Genomic DNA, 19,956 nt, shown 5'->3' with positions numbered 1-19,956 from the left:
ATATAGTACATATAAAATAGCTTCTGAATTACTACACCCATACTAGTACATAAAGCACATTTACTAGTAAGAGTTCAAGGTTTGATTTTGTTTGCAGTTCTTCCTGTCCACTACTCCCCCACACCCCTAGCTGACGGTATAGTCAGTATACTGTGTTTAAGCATTACTTGAATTAGTATATATTTTTATTTTGGTGTGGTTATGCTACTCATTTGAAATACATTTGGGTTCATTTAATTGTGTTTGCATTCATTCAGTTTTAGTTTTCTTCCCTCTCCTCATCGTTGTTGATTGTGTTTTTAATTTTTTAATATTTAAAACTTTAACTCACTTCTAAAAGTGAAAACTTTACCAAAAAATATACTCAAAATGGTCACTTCCTCCTCAGTCCTTCCGACTCATTCCTTTACATTCCTTGAAATTAGCCAATTTCTTCGTTTCTGGTTTGTACCTCCTGTTTTCTTTTTGCCAAAGTAGGCCATATATGTATAGTTTCTCATTTTCCCCTTCTTTTTTACACAAAAGGTGGCATACTACTTGTACTCGTCTGAACTTTACTTTTTTCACTTAACAGTGTGGCTTGGAAATTATTCCATGGCAGTTCTAAGAGCTCTTCCACATTCTTTTTAAATAGCTACCTCAATGTTTTGACTTTTCAATAATTTCAAATATTTTGTGATGACAAATAGTGCTACCATGAGTAACTATGTGATTTAAATTTTATTGAGTTCATTGAGTTGACATTGAGATTATTTGGAGGCTTGTTTTCTTGTGAATATTTTTATAAATCAAATTTAAGCAATTGTATTTATCTTTTTCAGTATTTACTAATTGGCTCTTCTCCCGTCAATAGGTAGATTTGGATGTTACATTACCTGGGGAAGGTGGAAAAGATCGACCTTTCAAGGTGTCAATCAAATTTGTCTCTCGAGTGAGTTGGCACCTACTTCATGAAGTACTGACAGGACGTACCTTGCCGGAGCCACTGGAATTAGACAAGCCAATCAGCACTAATCCTGTTCATGCTGTTGATGTGGTGCTACGACATCTGCCCTCCATGAAGTGGGTACCTCTGGCTTTTTTTTATCCTCTTTAAATTTTAAGTGGTGAGGTTTTCTTCTCAAGAGTGAGTTGTGCAAGCCTCCCTTGGTTGACCATAACATGTTGTATATTTTGATTATTTCAGTTGATCAAGTATAGCATACATACAAGTTCATTTACAGAAGTAAGTTAAATAAAATTCCTTCACTTTTGAAAGTAAATGTACATTGAGGGGTGCAAGGGTTGTTCACTAGTAGAAGTCTCACCTGCCATATGGGAGACCCAGGTTTGATTTCTAGTCCATGCACTTCCCCAAAAACAAGCAAACAAGCAAACAAACAAACAAAAATTCAACAAATGGTGCTATAATAACAGGATACTCACATGGAAAAATAATGAGATGTGACCCCACCATACAGTATACCAAAAAATAAAAGTAAATTCATGTTAATAAAAAGTTCTGTAGAAAAATTTCTAACCCTTTCTCTTAGCTGTGCATCTCAAATAGCTATAGAAAAATGTCTAACCCTTTCATTCAGCTCTACATCTCGAATAACTGATATATTTTCAGATATATTCCTGCAGTTAAATCACCTTGTTTTAAAAATAATTTCATTGTTTATTGAATAACATCAATATTAGTATTAAATTTGGGCAGAAATTTTTACTCTTTAATCATTCTGGTACCCTATGTGTATTTATAATCAGTATGTCTTTTCAAAGAAAAATATTATGTCTTGCAAACATATTTACAGTTTTTTCTTCCGTCATTATTAATCTTTACCATTTTAAAGATTGGTAAAGGTTGGACTTGTTAAATTTTTAAGCTCATTTTTTAAAAATTTTCATTCAAACTAACATTAGTTTTGAGTATAGAGAATTTTGAAGAAAGATGCTAGTTTTTTTATAGAATGGCTGCATTTTGCTTTCACAGATTTGGAATATGTATAAGTTTCATTATGATAATAATGATATATGCTGCAGTCTCACGTCTATAGATTATTTAAATTCTTATATGGGAAAGAAAGGATTAAACATGCATTTTTAAAATGTCTTTTATTGTGAAAAATAACATATAACAAAGAAAAGAAATAAAAAGCAGTAATTTTCAACATACACTTCAACAAGTAGTTACAAAACAAATTTGAGTGATTGTTATGGGTTAATGTTCCCCTATTTCAGATTTTTCCTCCTAGCTGCTCCAAAACTTTGGAGACTAGAAGAAATATCAATATAGTGATTCAGCAGTCTTACTCAAATGTTAAAACCTTTTTTTTTTATAACTCCTCCTATTCCTTTGGTCCTTTTCCCAGTCTATAGGATCTTTAGCAATGCTTGTTCTAATTTTTTTATGTTGAGAAGGGTCATTGACACTAAAGGGTAGGGGGATGTAATTAGTTGATAATCTTAAAGAGGCTGAATTTATCAGGATTTATCTGGCCTAGGAACCATCTAGAAATTATAGATTCCAGAAAAGCAAATTTAGTGCATGAAACTTTTATAGAATCTCAGTTTGATCCCTAGGTGTTCTTAAGAGTTAACAGGAGTGATGTTGGTTGGGGTTTAGGAAACCATAGCGATTAACTAACTAACTGAAGCTTGCTTAAAAGTAGCATCCAGTATAGCCTCTTGACTTTACTTGATTTCTCTTAGCCACTGATGCCTTATTTTATTACACTTCTTTTTCCCCAAGGGGTTGTTGGTCCCAGGGTCCCAGGGGCAGATTCATCCCTGGAAATCATGTCCCACGTTGTCAGGGAGACTTTCATCCCTGAATGTCATGTCCCAGGTAGGGGGGGAGAACAGTGATTTTCCTTGTGGAGTTGGTCTTAGAGAGAGAGGCTACATCTGAGCCACAAAATAAACATGCCATTTTAATTTTTGTAGATATACACCTGTGGGGCGTTCCTTTTTCTCAGCTCCAGAAGGATATGATCACCCTCTGGGAGGAGGCAGGGAAGTATGGTTTGGATTCCATCAATCTGTTCGTCCTGCCATGTGGAAAATGATGCTTAATATTGATGGTAAGGAACTGAGCCATATTCAGTATTGGTTAGTTGATTTATTTATGCCCTGTGTACATATATGTACACATTTTGATATATAATTATATATACTGGTGTCTTGAAGGAATATTTGCACATGTATTAAAACAAACTGGAAAAACCTATACACTTTTATTACATTTCATTTAGAAAGACTTTACACGTAAGTGGTGGTGGAATATTACTAAACATGAAGTAAACACATTGAAATAAATCTATAAGTGCTGACATGATCATCTGAGCAGTCTTCTCTTATAACTCGCTTTTGTCATTTTAACTAAGTCAACATTTCATTATAAAATAGATATTTTAAAGTAAGATGGTATTGGTCCTGGTAACCCCAGGTATTATGCCTGCTGCTGATGTTTAATATGGTACTAGTTGTTTTCTCATCTTTAGTTTCTTATGAACATTTTCAGGCAAATGTAAAGAGAATAGTACATTGAAGTGCTGTGTATGTAGCTGTCATCCAGATTTGAGGATTTTTCTACCTTTGCTTAATCTATCCGTGTTTCTTCCTTTACTGCTGTATTTAAAAATCAAATCCTAGATAACAAGTTATTTCATTCCTACATATTTCAGTATACAGCTCTAAAAATATGTTTTCTTATATATCCTGTCTTCACATTTATTTATAGCCTCAGATACCCTCTCCATGATCAGATTTCTGTGATTGTCTGAAGTGTCTTTTTGCAGTTAATTGATTCTAATCAAAATGTGAAGAAGTTATACACATCACATTTAATTATTCTAACCATCGCATTTCCCTTTCTCTCTTTTTTTCTTTTTTCCTCATTTATGCCTTTGACTTTTGAATATATATATATGAATGTAGATATATAGATGTAACTTGGTCACTTGTCCTGTTGAATATCCTAAAGTCTGGATTTGTCTTTTTGTTTTCTTGAGTTTCATTACTTTCTTCCTCTCTGTATTTCCTGAAAATAGAAGTTAAATTTAGAAGCTTTATTAAATAAATGAACTATTTATGCATGACCCTTACCATTATTTCAATAACCGTTTAACATGATATACTACTAATTCTTTGAGAGTCTAATTTAAAGAAAAAAAACTTAAAAATTTTTTCATAGTTACTCTGTTTGGAGGCACATAGTATCTACTTGTCCCAACTTTAGTGATGTCAGTATTAATAGTAGATTCAGGCATGACATTCTGATCTCTCCATTGTAAATTTCCCAGTCAGCCTTTCAGGTGCAAATATTCCATCCATTGATAATTTGTTACCTGAATAATTTATTTCACTAGGGATTACCAACTGGTAAATTTTCTAATTCTGTTACTCCTTTTGCATTAGTTGGAATTCTTGTAAGATAAAGAACTTTCCATTCTCAGTAGGGCTATTTGGTTACCCTTAAATAAAATTTTTTAGGAAAGTCAGAATAAATGCTTAATTCTTTCCAGTTAATTGCCAATTTTCAGAGTTTGTGCCCTAATTACTTCCCATTGAGTTGCATCGTTGTTGTTTTCTTGGCATTCTTTTTAAAATATCATTATGAACTTATGGGCTTTATATTTCAGTCACTTGTATTCATTATTATTTTTATGTGCAAGTTCTGTTTAATCAGTGAGAGCTGCTTCATGTTAGCTCCTATATCCTATTGATAATTTCTTAGTCTTTGATAGTTTCTTCTTTTCTTGAATAGCAAGATACCTCAGGCTTTTCTAATGTCCCATACTTGAAAACAGCTGTTCTTCCAAGGATACCTGAAATTTTCCAGATCAATACAGTTCCCCAAATTTTTTCAGCTACATCTACCATTGTGGAAACACATCACCAGTCCCGTTTAGGTATAAAGTAGGGTTGTTTTTAATCATTTGCCATTTCAGAACATCATTTCATATATATATGAATTTAGATATATAGGTGTAGATATATCTGTAAGATAAATTTCTAGATATGAGACTGATGAATCAAGCATAAATGAATATCTAATACTGAGTTATTCCCAGATCCCCCCTTTTTTTTACTTTGTTAAATGATGCTAGAATGCAATATACCAGAAATGAAACAGCTTTTAAAAAGGAAATTTATTAAGTTAAAAATTCACAGTTCTAAGGCCATTAAAATGTCCAAACTAAGGCATCCAAAGAAACATACATTGACTCAAGAACGGCTCATGTCTGTCACATGAGAAGGCACGTGGCTGGCATATCCTGGACATTGTTCACAGTCCATTGCTTCCAGCTTCTGCTTCTAGTAGTTTCCTCTCCAAGCATCTGTGGGCCTTCACTTTGCTCCTCCAGGGCATAACTCTGGTTTCTGGCTTGCTTAGCACCTCATGGGAAAGCACATGGCAATGTCTGCTGGGTTCTGCATTTCCAGATGATCTTGTTTAGGTGTCTGCTCAAATGTCTGCATCTCTGTCGGCTCTCAGCTCTCTCCAAAATATCTCCCCTTTTAAAGGACCCCAGTAAACTAATCAGAGCACACCTTAAATGAGTGGAGTTACATCTCCTTTAATCAAAAGGTCACACCCACTATTTGGTGTGCCACATCTCCACGGAAACCAATCCAATCAAAAGGTCCCACCCACAACAATGTGTGTCATATGTCCAACTGTGTGTGTCACAATCCATTCAAAAAGCTCCCACCCTACAATATTAAATCGGGCTTAAAGAACATGGCTTTTCTGGGGTACACAACAGTTTCAAACCGGCACATACCTCCACTGAAGTTAACATTTTATGTTAAAGAGAGGTTTTTTTGCCAAACTCTTAGATTTTTGTCAGTCTGATTTTTAAGAAGTAGCTTCCTTATATACTTTTATTTTTCATTTGACCATCTTTTCTTTATTTTGTGAACTATTTGTTTAGGTCCTTTCTCTATTTTTCTGTTGAATTTTTGATCTTCTCATTTACTGAGTTCCCTTTCTAAATGAAGGAGATTATCTCTTTGTCTGGGATATGAGTTACAGACATTATCCCTAGGTTATTATTTGTCTTTTGACCTTTGGTGTGTTGGGAGTTTTTGTTTATTTGTTTGCTGTGTAGCTATGTCTGTTGGCTTTATTTGTATATATACATACATATTTGTGTGTGTATACATATAAATATATATATTCTTTATGACTCTGGAGTGTGAGTCACGATTAGAAAATCCTTTCCCACTTTGAAATTCTGATACCTGTGTTCTTATTATTTTTGTGGCCAATTTCATATTTACTTATTTGGTAATTACTGTACAGAATATATCCTGGCTTGTAGTTTGAGGTATGGATCCACTATTCTATCTGGAGGCTATTTATTTATTCCTATACTATATATATTAAAAAGATGACCTTTACTCCACTCATTTGAGGTGCCGACTTTGTCGTATATTGAACTCCCATATGTACTTGAGTTTGGGTTTTTATTCTTTTCCATTAGTTAATCTGTGTATGTGTTAGTACCAACACTATTTTCATTAAGGCATTATAGTATGTTTTAATGTCTGATAGGGCTAGTATCCTCTTATTTTCTCTTTTCAGGATTTTCTAGGGCATTATTTTTTACCATATAAACTTTAGAAACACCTTGTTTGGGTCTGGCAGTTGGGGGAGGAAAGGTTGTTATTTTTATTGAGATCTCATTGCGCTTATAAAGTTTTAGGGCAACTTTGCATCTTTATAGCATTGAGTCTTCCTGTATTTATTATAGCCTAATATATGGTCAGATTTTGTAAAAGTATCGAAAATAAATTATATTCTGCTGTTAAGAGTTGAGTTCAATGAATATCCGTTAGATCTACCATTTTGCTTATGTTGTTTAGATCTTTTATGTCCTTATTTTTTATTTACTTACTCTCTCAAACTAGGAGAAATAAATTAAAATTTCTTATTGTTAGCATTTCTATTTCTCTTTGTATCTTCTCTAATTTCTTCTTTCTGAAAGTTGCTACATTATTATTATCACTGTATTACTGAGAGCCTGTATATATATATATCTCCATATGTTTCTTCTTCTTTGTGAATGTACCCTTTACAATGATAAAGTGACTATCTATGTCTCCTGTTATAGTTTTTGGCCAAAACTCTACATTGTTTAATAAAAGGATTGCAATCTGTATTTTTGCAAACCTTTCCTATCCTTTAATTTTTGCTTTTCTTTAATTGTTTTAATACTTTCTGAATCACAGGTGTATCTTGACAACTCGGCATAGGATGTTTTTTGTTTGTGAGTCAGTCTAAAGTTTTTTCTTTTAATGGATGAGTTAAGCCAAGTAGGTATGTTAGTGGGCAGGTATGTAGGTAGATAGGTAGCAGATGGAAGGAAGGGAGGGAAAAAGGGAAGGAAGGAAGACATACATACATGTTTGATCTTAACTGGGTGCAATTATTTTATGTCATGTTTTCTGATTATATATGATTTTTGAAATTTTATGCGCTCTTTTCTGTGCTTTTAACATTATAGTTCTGATATTCAGGATGGTGTTTTTTCCTCTACTGATTACTTTTACATTTGTACCTTTATATAATCCCATCTTCCCCTCTTTCTTAAAGCAGTGTCTTTTGTTTCCTTTGAAAAGCAACAATTATATTAGCTCTATTTTCTTCCTTCCCTTTTTTCTTTCCTCTCCTTTACTACGTAGTTTTAGCCATTATAACATTATTTTACTGCTCTTTATAATTTTCCACTTTAAATTTGCCTTAATTTTTAGTACTTGACTGTTGAATTTGACTCTATCACATGTAATGTGCAATTGGTGAATTTATTCTTTTTGTATTTTCTACTCTTATCATTCAGTTATTTAATATTATCCCTACATTGTTAAGTCATGTGACAGTTACCTTCAGTTCTGTTACTTGAATGCCCATTTATTTAAATCTTAGATCTGCATTTAAATGTTTTGGTGGTCAATGCCAGCCCTTCTGTTGAAATTTCTTTCTGTCATGTTTGTCCTCAAGTTGTTTCTTCAGAAATGCCTTATGTGGATAAAAGCTAATTTTTTTAAATTTATTTTATTTTATTTTTTTTCATGGGCAGACACTGGGAATCAAACCTATGTCTCTAGCATGGCCCGCAAGAACTCTGCCTGCTGAGCCACTGTGGCCTGCCCAAGAGCTTAATTTTTACCTATTGTAAACCTTTTGTCTAAACCTTATATATGAAGGACTGCTTAGCTAGATATAAAATTATTGGCTTTCTTTTTTCCTTGAGTATTTCCATGTCTTCTAACATTGAATGTTATGCTTCTGTAATATGAGAGTATGATGCCTGCTTGATTTTCTCTTCCTTAGAGAGACCTGTTTTATTTTGTCTTTTTTGTCTGGGTGCTAAAAGTATTTTTTGCATTTGTTTTACTAGAGTTTATTTCAGTATAAACCATTTTAGGTCACTTTGAACACAGAATTTCCCCTTTTGGGGGGGGGGGGTGGCTAACTGAATCCAACAAATATTTATTAAGTGCCTATTATGTGCCAAGTTATTGTTCCAGGAACTTGGGACTCATCAGAGAACAAGGCAAGGATTCCTGCCCTCATGGAGCTTACAGTCTAGCAATTATTGCTGCTTTACCTGCATTCTGCCCGTGACCCTGGGCAAGTCACTGCCCCTCACTACGCCTCAGTTTCCTCAGCTGCCTAGTGGGGAAATAAGTAAGCCCAGTTCAGGTGTGAGTAATGGGCCTGGAGTTCAGTAGAGGCCTGACAGGACACCCACCGCAACCCCCCCCAACCTAATAATAATGTACAATGGGGAAATGGCAGATACCTGAGCTAGCTTCTCTGGTGTGCTATAGTGGGGGGGGGGAGGGGGGACACCCAGCCTGTCTACATGAACTGTTACTTCTGTTTCTTGGTAGCTACCTTGATGGCAAGGTCCTTGGCCTTCTCTGTAGCTGGCAGTGCAGTCTCTTTTGCATTCTTTTGGCTTCCTTGGCCATCTCAACAAGTGTTTTGGAAGGGCCTTTACCTTGCAGGTTGGCCAAGATGTATTCAACCCTTCATAATCTTAGTCACATTGCATTTAAACTGGGCCAGACTAAATTCCTGGACAGCCCTAGAGATGCCAGATAAGCTAGTGGAGACCCAGGCTTCCTGGCAGATTTCAGTCCAGCCGCAGTTATCTTAGCTCACATAGTAAATACATCGTTCCTCCACCACCATCACAGCCAGGAGTGGTTGATGTTCAGGTGAAGGTGGTCACGGTATGATTCTGTGGGTCCACAATAGAGTCCTCCAGGATGTACACCAAGTGAGCAACATTGACAGGAAACTGTCACTCTGCCCAGCAAGCCATTCTGTTGGTCTTGGTCAGGCGTTGCTGAGACAGGAGTTTCTAGTCGGGAGTCACCTCCTGGTTTACTGTCTTCTGTCAAGCCATGTTTGCTATAGGAGTTTGGTGCCACTGCCAGAAGTTGGCAAACACTTGGTCCCAGGAACTCTGAAGGACACTCTGGCCCCAGAAATATTTCACCATTGTCCATACAGAGCAGGCTCAGCACCCAGGCAGCATCAGGGGTGCATAGCCTAGGGGGCACACTGTTGCTGGACCTGGGTTCGTAATGCGGCGCAAGCCATCCAGCTTTGTAGCTCACCACCACGCTGTGCCCGAGCCTCAGCCTCCATGAGGAATTGTTGGGCTGAGTCCAGAATTTCCTTTTAAAATATAGACTCAAGTCATATCTTTAAAAAAATCTATCATTTTATTTTATTTAAAAGAAATGTCTAACCTATGTGCTCCTTACTTTGCTTCCTGTGTTGCATATCTTGCCATATGCTCGTTGTAGCTTAGTCTTCATTTTGGATTTTTTTTTTGGTCTGCTTCCATTTCTTTCCTGAATTCTGCAGTGCTTGTTTTACCGCCCTTGACTAGTATCACTTCCATGAGATCTTTCTTTATAGCTGCATTAAGAATTTTCTTTTTAATTCATGTTTAAAAGTAGGGTTATAATTTTCACCTGCTTTGTGATATTTTTCTGTTGAGATTTCTTTGTCAGGTTGTTGTGCTGTCCTTTAACATTGTTTTTTTCTTATGATATCTTTGTATCACTTATCACTTTGTTGTTATTCATGTTTGAATGAGATGGGTTTTCCCAAACCACCTATTAGAAAGGAGTGGGAGAACAGTAGGAGCAAAGTAGTTTTCTAGGTTTCTCTGTACTCTGCTATTTTGGTCGATTATTTCCTTCATAATATAGCCACACCTCCTTTGTCTCTCAGTAAGATACCTGGTTTGAGAGGTTTTGAACTACCAGCCATGAATCCTCCCAGGTCCTTACTAGCTTCCACTACTAAGGATATAATAGCTCCTGCCTTTTAAAGTGCCTGCCACAGGGCAGGCCATGGTGGCTCAGCAGAGTTCTCTCCTGCCATGCCAGAAATCTGAGTTGATTCGTGGTGCCTGCCTCTGCAAAAAAAAAAAAAAGTTAAAGTGCCTGGCACAAATGTTAACGATTAAATTGTGAAGGGTATACAGGAGTTCTTTGTACTAGTCTTTAAACTTATTGTAATAGTTTCAGAATAAGAAATTAGGTAAGTGTTTTCTGTGTTTTTAGAAGGGTTGTCCTTTCTGAAACCTATCATTTCTAGACCATCCCCTTAGTCACCCTCAAGACACATTCTGCACCTCCTTCTTCTACCTCCTCTTGAGATTTTTGCCATTCAATCTCAATTCTGAACATCAGTTTCCACTTTAGGATAGAACTCTCTCTTTCTGGGAATGAAAATTTGCAATTTTTCCAAAGGTTCCTTCCATATTAATTGTCCTTTTCCCATACTCTGATGGGGCTGGCTTCATGCATAGATTCTACTAATCACAAGTACTTTGGACCATATTTACTTATAATTTGGCATTTTCGGGTTTTCATTGTTTCCTAGTTTCACTGAAGGTATAGGGTTTTCTTTTCTTTCCTTTTTTTTTTTAAAAAAAAAAACACCCTTGCTTTGTGTGAGTTCTAGGAAAAAAGTGGAACATATTGGATTTAAATTGCTGCTATGTTCCTACTGGAACTTGAAGTCCAGCTAAAGATAGTATTAAGAAGTAATTTCTCTAGGAATGCCTAGAGTGTATAATAACAGTGAAATGTACAATGTAAAAAAAAAGTAATTTCTAAATTATCCATTGGTCAAAGAAATGGCAAAATATATTTAAAATATTTTGAACTGAAGAGTAAAGGAAATAGTAAATATCAAAACCAATGGGGTCAGTTGCTTAGAGAACATTTAAAACCTTAAATCCTATTAGAAAAGAAGAATAGCTAAAACATCAGTGACCTACACATTCATCTCAACAAGTTAGAAAAAAATAGAATGATAAATGCAAAGAAAATAGAAGGAAATGAGAAATAAAAACATAAATTAATGAAATTAGAAAAGCAGACTTACCTGTATCCTTTAGGTAGGGAGACTTCAAAGTTTTTTAAGAAGGATAGTGACGTGATCGTATTTGTTTTCCAGAAAGAGACCTCTGGCAGCAGTGTGGAGAATAGATAGAGGAGAAAAAACTAATCTGAGAAGCCAGTTAGGAGGCTTTTTCAATCACTAGTTCAGGTAAGAGATGATGATGGCCTGGTCTAATGTGGAATGGAGAGAAAGGAACATATATATTGCAGGGATTGAGCTGAAAAAAATAGGTTAAGAACTATTACCAGAATAGCTTTCGGTGTGATTACTGGCACATGGAACTGATTGGAAACAAATAGACCAGAAGCTGTATTAATTTCTAAAAGGAATTGTTTTTGCAAATAAACTACAAGCCTGGTATATTAGTCAAGAATCAACCAGAGAAACAGAACTATCAGGTGAGATAGATCAGTAGCTAGACAGACTGACTGACTGACTTGGCTTACACATTTGTAAAAGCTGGCTAGTTAAGTCTGAAATCCATAGGGTAGGCTGGAAGTAATGGGCATAGGCAGAAGCACAGGTGGAAATTCTTCTCTCTTTCCTGGGATGACTCAAGCAGTCCGATCAACTGATTGAATTGGATCCATCTGGATTATGCAGTTGACTTAAGCCAACTGATTATGTACTTTAAGTATATCTATAAAATACCTTCATAGTAATGCCTGGATTAGTGTTTGATTAATAACTGGGTACTGTAGCCTAGCCAAATTGGCACATCAAACAAACAACAACCCAAAAAAAGAAAACACCACACCTGGTCTGCAAAATTTTATGATTATTCAGACCTTGAAACAACCTTCAGAATCCCAAACCTTCTGGATAGTAACTGCTATAATAAATGTAGCTCCCATGAAAGGCATACTCTCCAGCACACATTCAGAACAGTGGTTCTGAATTTCTACCAGGTATGAATGGTAATGCTTGTCAACTCAAAATGAGGAATATCTGCTGTTGCTAGTTAGTTAGCAGTATACATAATGTATAAATAGCCCAATTGTTAACATGTACAAAACTTGAGGAAATGCAGATTTAAAAATATGTAATGGTACAACCTAAAAATAAAATTCTGTGATTTCTCAGTATATAAATCCATGTTTGAAACTTTAGAAATGAGGAAAGATCCTTAGGAATAATAATCCTTAGGAATAATGTTAACATTGAAAACAAGAAAGAGGAATAAAGCCATGGGGAATACTAGCATTTAAGAAAAGAAGAAAAATCAGTGAGCTAGTCATGATTATCAAAGGAAGTATGAGAGCCCAAAAAATGGTGTCAAAAAATCTGTCAAGATAAGGAAACAGATTCAGTCGATGATTTCACCATTACATGGTGGAAGCTTTTCCAATAAAATCGAAAGCAAGACAAGGATATCAGTACTATGATTCTTAGTCGCTATTCTGTTTGCTAACTCTTGCTATTTTTACAGGTTTCAGTCTACATGTTACTTCCTTAAGAAGCAGTTTGATAACCTCCCTCCTCCCCTCTCCAGCCCTCCCCAATTTTGAGTTAGGTATTTCTCTTATGTATTCCCATAGCACATGTGTCATGCTGATACAGATACACATTCTATGTATCCTATTAGAATGAAATCTCTATGAAGAAAGGGACTGTCCATCCTGTTCACCTTAGTACCCTCAGTGTCTAGCTCAACTCTTAGCCATATTGAGCAAAAAATGACTAAATTAATTCAAGGATATAGAGGAAGAACATCCAAATAAGCCTGGGAAGTCAGAGAAATATTTTTAGAAGAGTGATGTCTGAGTTGAGCTTTAACAAATATGATGAGATCAAGAGTTTAGACTGAAAAAAAGGTACCCAGGAATAAAAGCTTTCTGTGCAGTCTCGAAAATATTATAAAACTTTTCTGAAAGAAATAAAACCTAAATAAATGGAATATATTATGCTTATTGAGAAGACTTGATCTTATAAACTGTTAATTCTTCCTAAATTAATCTATACCTGCAATTTTAACTAACATATCAACCAAATATATTATGAAGGTTGATAAGTTGATATTAAGATTCATGTGAAAGTCTGAATGACCAAGGAAAGGCAATAAAATTTTAAAGAACAGAGAAGGAGAGCATGCCCTATTTATTATAAAACAATAACAATTTATAACACACTGCTTTAAGTACAGGGGCAGACAGATTAATGAAACAGAATAGAGTCTAGAAATAAGCCTAGAATAGTTATTCTAGAAAAGTCTAGAATAACTTTTATAAATGGAAATGTTGTAAATGTTTGAGTAAGTGGCATTTCAAACCAATGGGAAAAGAATAGAATATTTAGTAAATGGTGTTTGTACAATTGTTAACCCTATGAAAAAAAGAATTAGGTTCATACCGCATTCATACATAAAATTTATTTCTAGGTGTCAGCCTAAATGTGAAAAGCAAAACTTGGAAATTACTTTAGAAAAAAAGATGAGATTATCTGTAACATTGAACAAGATACAAAAAGTATGAACTATAAAGAAAAATATCGATAGACTTGACTACATCAAAATTTTAAAATTCTGCATTTCAAAAGGCACCATAAACAAAGTTAGACTAGAAGAATATTTGCAGTACATATAACCAGGAGCTTCTACAAGATATAAAGACAGAGCAATAGAAAAACAGGTAATTCACAAAGGAGGAAAAAACAAAATTCACAAAAATCACATACATGAAAAGATTCTCAAATTCTTTAGTTATCAGAAAAGTAAATTAAATTAATTAAGTATCATTTCACACCCTTCAGTTTTGTAAAAATTAAAGTCATAAAATGCCAAGTGTTGGTGAGGATGAAGTAAAAAAATTCCCACATGCTGTTGGTAGGAGTGTGATTTGGTACAACTACTTTAGAGAACAGTTGCAATATCTAGTAAAAATGAAGTAAAATTGAAATTTTGCATATCTTAAAATCTATAATATACTTTAGAGATATCTTCCATATGTGCTTGAGGCGTTATTTGTAATAGCAAAAAAAAAGCAACTAGAAACAGCTTAAATTTCCATCAGTAGCAGAATGAATAAACAGTACATAAATTGTTACATAATACTGTGGAGTGCTATACAGCAGTTAACTGAATTAACCAAATCTGTGTGTATCAACCTGAGTTAGTCAAACCACTGTTGCGTTTGGGAGAAAATCAAATAGCAAAAGAATACGGACATGTTATGTACAAATGCAGTAATATTATAAAGACATAGATGGGAAGAAAACAGACCAATTTCAGGATAGTTGTTCCCTTTGGGAAAGAAACAAGGGGTATGAAATAGGGTGGTTGGTATGAGAGGAGATTGACTAAAAGGGCTGCATGTTTCAAGAAAAAATGGGAGAGTTTGTTTATTTGTGTAACAAATTATGTTTGTAGATAACTTATGGTGCCACTGTGAAACAAAGAAATAGTAAGATTAATAGTAATTTTTTTAGAAAAAAATATTTATACTACCTTAATGAAATGAAAATAAAGCCTAAAATGTTCATGGGTTTGTTTTTAAATTGCCAAAAAAATATAATGCTGCTGTGAAAAATGAGTGAAAATATTGAACTAACTACCTTACTTCTGTTTCTTTTTTGCTTTTATGGTATTTTGATTTTTGTTGTATTCTAGTGTACTACAGTGAACAAAAGAGTCCTTAAGGGCATCACAGTGAATCTAATGTTTGTTAATTATATCTCCTTTAAGTAAAGGTATTTTTATTGATCACATGTTATATATCAGATAGAATGCTAAATATTTTACATTAATTATCTCATTCAAATTCCCACCAAAGTTGCATGTGTTACAAGATTTACATGGTCACACTGCTTATATTTACATGGTAAAGATCAACTATTCTGAATCCAAAGCTTATGTCCCGCATAATGTAATGATAGCTCTATACTGTATCCCTTAAGAAGCAAGATTCCTGGCTGGCACATTTCAGACCCAGGACATCTGAGTTGAGAAACTTTATTTTGATTTCTTGTGCTTTTCAGTAAAAAATACATTTCTATAAAACATTTGTTATTCATTTTGCTCCTAGAAAAGAGGTAGTTGTAATATATAAATGGTTTATAGAATTTAGTAATTGTAATTTATTTTTGTTTTAGAGTAATAATTCATACTGAATATGCTTCCTTTGAAAGGAAAACAGATTACTAGTAAGTAATTTGGTAAACACTGTATTAGTGTTACTTGCTTCATATGTTTGATTTGAGTTTTAAGGTATAAGATCTCTAAGATGAGTAAGTAATTTGTTTCTATAATATTCAAATACGTTCTCTCAGAAATAGATCGAACCAAAGCATTTCTTTTGGTTGGAATGAGATCAGCTGATTCAGACAGCAAGGCAGAAATTTTATTAATACATGGTTAAGCTGGGCCAAGTAAAGATATCTGGATCTGTCTTACCCAGGCAAACTATCTTCCCATTAGAGGAACAGTATAAGGGCAGCAGGAATCTGAGTAACAGTCTTCATCAAATCTCTTTTTTGAGCTGAAATGAATGAAATTCATTTCATGCTCTACTCATCTGGTTCAGTATGCCCCTTATATTTGGTACACTGCTGTCCTCTTGGGATCATACTGTTACCCTGGGAATTCCTTTTGTCTTTCTACTGTATTGATCTCTGTTTCCTATACCCCTTTCCTTCCTCTTTTTTTTTTATCATGATCATTTCTTAGAACATTTGCATCATTTCAGAAAAAGAAATAAAAAGACAACAGAAAAAAAATCATACATACCATACCTCTTACCCCTCCCTTTCTTTTTCTTGATTTATTTATTTTTTATTTATGATACATGACCACATATAAACACAAACATTCTTATCATACGATCATTCCGTTCTTGTTGTATAATCAATAACTCACACTATCATCACATAGTTGTATATTCATCATCATTATCATTTCTCAGAACATCTGCATCAATTCAGAAAAAGCAACAAAAAGAAGACAGAAAAAAGTTCATACATATCATATTCCTTATACCTCCCCCTCACCAACCACCAGCATTTCAATCTACTAAATTTATTTTAACATTTGTTCCCCCTATTATTTATTGATTTTTAATCCATATGTTTTATTTGTCCATCAATAAAATAAACAAAAGGAGCATCAGACACAAGGCTCTCACAACCACACAGTCACACTGCAAAAGACACATCATCATATCTTCAAGAAACATGGCCACCAGAGCACAGCTCCACATTTTCAGGCAGTTCTCTCCAACCTCTCCACTACATCTTGACTAACAAGGTGATATCTATTTAATGCATAAAAACAACCTCCAGGACAACCTCTCAACTCTACCTGGAATCTCTCAGCCACTGACACCCCACTTTGCCTCATTTTGCTCAAACCCGCCACCCCTGATTGAGAAGGTTCCCTCAGTCCCTTGATGCTGAGTTCCAGCTCATTCTAGGATTCCTGTCCCACGTTGCCAGGAAGGCCCACACCCCTGGGAGTCACGTCCCACATAGAGAGGGGTAGGGCAGTGAGTTGCCCATTGTGTGGGCCAAGAGAGAGAGGCCACATCCAAACAACAGAAGAGGTTCTCTTGGGGGGTGACTTTCAGGCCTGACTCCAAGCAGGCTTAGCCTATCCCCTGAAGGATCAAGTCTCATATGAACAAAACCCAAGATTGGAGGCTTGGCCTATTGCTTTGACTGTCCCCACTGCCCATGAGAACATCAAGCATTCTCCACCTGGGAAAGTTGAATATTCCCTCTTTCTCACCATTCCCCGTACGTGACTCTGTGAACACTTCCCCATTCACTGTTCAAATCACTCTGGGATTTATCTGAGCATCACTCTGGACAAACCTACAAAATCTTATGTCCTACTCAAGGTTCCAAGTACTATGGTTTTCGATTAAGCTGTCTACATAAGTTATATTAGGAAATGCACTAGGCAAAATATAAATTTTGTACCAAATAAACATTTTTTGCTTGTCTCACACATATGTTAAAGTTTTAAATATTAATTACCATCTGTTTTCAACACCTTCATTATTAACATTCCTTTGTTCGTCCTCATGCAGAAACAGTTTTAAATTTGCACATTCAGTCACTATCATTATAAACTCTAGGCATTCCTAGATTTACCATCTCAATCTTTACTGTCTATCTTCCCTTCTGATTTTATTTGTGCCCCCAGTCCCCCTCCCTCTATCATTCTCACATTCAGCTTCATTCAGTGTTCTAATATTATTGTATTACAGTTAGGTAGTATTGTGTTTTCCATTTCCGAATTTTTACAATCAGTCCTGTTGCACAATCTGTATCCCTTCAGCTCCAGTTACCCGATATCTACCCTATTTCTATCTCCTGATGGTCTCCGTTAACAACTGAAATTCTCCAAGTTCATTGACTAATGTCAGTTCATATCAGTGAAACCATATAGTATTTTGCCTTTTGTTTCGGGCTAATCTCATTCAGCGTAATGTCCTTAAGGTCCATTCATGTTGTTACATGCTTCATGACTTTATTCTGTCTTACAGCTGAATAATATTCCATCGTATGTGTATATCACAGCTTGCTTAGCCACCCCTCTGTTGATGGACATTTTGGCTGTTTCCATCTCTTTGCAATTGTAAATAATGCTGCTATAAACATTGGTGTGCAAATGTCCATTTGAGTTCTTGCCCTCATGTCCCCCGAGTAGATACCTAGCAATAGTATTGCCGGATCATATGGCAATTCTATACTTAGCTTCCTGAAGAAACGCCTCACTGCCTTCCACAGTGGTTGTACCATTTGACGTTCCCACCAACAGTGGATAAGTATGCCTCTTTCTCCACATTGTCTCCAGCACTTGTCGTTTTCTGTTTTGTTGATAATGGCCATTCTGGTGGGTGTGAGACGATAGCTCATTGTGGTTTTGATTTGCATTTCCCTAATAGCCAGGGAAGTTGAGCATCTTTTCATGTGCCTTTTGGCCATTTGTATTTCCTCTTCTGAGAAGTGTCTGTTCATATCTTTTGCCCATTTTGTAATTGAGTTGTCTGTCTTTTTGTTGTTGAGTTGAGCGATCTCTTTATATATTCTGGATACTAGACCTTTATCTAATATATCATTTCCAAATATTGTCTCCCATTGTGTAGGCTGTCTTTTTACTTTCTTGACGAAGATCTTTGATGCACAAACGTGTTTAATTTTGAGGAGTTCCCGTTTATTTCTTTCTTTCTTCAGTGCTCATGCTTTAGGTGGAAGGTCTAGGAAACTACCTCCTTTTATAAGATTGATAAGATGTTTCCCTGCATTTGCTTCTAAAAGTTTCATGGTCTTAGATCTAATGTTTAGGTCTTTGATCCATTTTGAGTTAATTTTTGTATAGGGTGTGAGATATGGATTCTCTTTCATTCTTTTGCATGTGGATATCCAGTTCTCTAGGCACCATTTATTGAAGAGACTGTTCTGTCCCAAGTATGTTGGCTTGACTGCCTTATCAAAGATCAATTGTCCATAGATGAGAGGGTCTATATCTGAACACTCTATTTGATTCCATTGTTCAGTACATTTATCTTTATGCCAGTACCATGCTGTTTTGACCACTGTAGCTTCATAATGCGCCTTAAAGTCCAGTAGCGTGAGACCTCTGACTTCATTTTTCTTTTTCAGGATATTTTTAGCTATTCGGGGCACCTTGCCCCTCCAGATAAATTTGATTATTGTTTTTTTCTGTTTCTGAAAAGTAAGTTTTGGAGATTTTAATTGGTATTGCATTGAATCTGTAAATTTAGGTAGAATTGACATCTTAATTATATTTAGTCCTCCAGTCCATGAACACGGTATGCCCTCCCATCTATTTAGGTCTTCTCTGATTTCTTTTAACAATTTCTTGTAGTTTGTTTGTATAGGTCTTTTTATCTTTAGTTAAGTTTATTCCTAAATATTTTATTATTTTGGTTGCAATTGTAAATGGAATTTTTTTCTTGATTTCCCCCTCAGATTGTTCATTACTAGTGTATAGAAACACTAGAGATTTTTGAGTGTTGATCTTGTAACTCTGAGTGCCACTTTGTTGTACTCGTTTATTAGCTCTAATAGTTTTACTGTGGATTGTTCCAGGTTTTCAACATACAGTATCATATCATCTGCAAACAGTGAGAGTTTTACTTCTTCCTTTCCAATTTTGATGCCTTGTATTTCTTTTTCTTGCCTCATTGTTCAGGCTATCCTTTCTCTTTTTAATTTTCAGACACTTCATTGGAAAATAGTACACAGGTGGTAAATTTTTGAGACACCTTACATGTTGGAAAGTATATCAACAAATTTATGGGAGTGCAAGGGTAGTTCAGTGGTAGAACTCTTCGCCTGCCATCAGGAGACCCAGGTTTGATTCCTAGTCCATGCACTTCCCAAAAAACAAACAACAAAACAAAAACTCAAGAAAATGGTGCTGAAATAACAGGATACTCACATGGAAAAATAATGAAATATGACCCTGCCATATAACATACAAAAAATAAATAAATAAATGATAGTTTAGCTGAATATAGAATTCTATGTTAGAAATAATGTATTAGTTAGGATTGTCTAGAGAAACA

At 35.1% G+C, this 19,956-nt stretch overlaps 1 protein-coding gene and 1 pseudogene across 7 annotated transcripts in view; one reads left to right on the top strand and one right to left on the bottom strand.

Moving 5' to 3' along the window:
* AGO3 (argonaute RISC catalytic component 3) overlaps positions 1–19,956 on the top strand; it is a 228,780-nt gene that overhangs the window by 101,238 nt on the left and 107,586 nt on the right. For 6 of the 7 annotated variants that reach the window (XM_077150306.1, XM_077150307.1, XM_077150308.1 and 3 more), the window contains 2 exons: positions 854–1,062; positions 2,929–3,065. In XM_077150306.1, coding sequence (XP_077006421.1) covers positions 854–1,062; positions 2,929–3,065 — 346 coding nt within the window. Of the gene's footprint in view, positions 1–853; positions 1,063–2,928; positions 3,066–11,482; positions 11,576–19,956 lie in introns of those variants that run through there. The other variant, XM_077150311.1, reaches the window with a different exon arrangement.
* On the bottom strand, positions 8,855–9,503 carry LOC143674510 (PRELI domain-containing protein 1, mitochondrial pseudogene; annotated as a pseudogene).

The sequence above is a fragment of the Tamandua tetradactyla genome, chromosome 2 (assembly GCF_023851605.1).
Source record: "Tamandua tetradactyla isolate mTamTet1 chromosome 2, mTamTet1.pri, whole genome shotgun sequence".
NCBI lineage: Eukaryota > Metazoa > Chordata > Mammalia > Pilosa > Myrmecophagidae > Tamandua > Tamandua tetradactyla.
The sequence above is the reverse complement of the archived record's forward strand: the minus strand, read 5'-3'. Positions and strand labels throughout refer to the sequence as shown.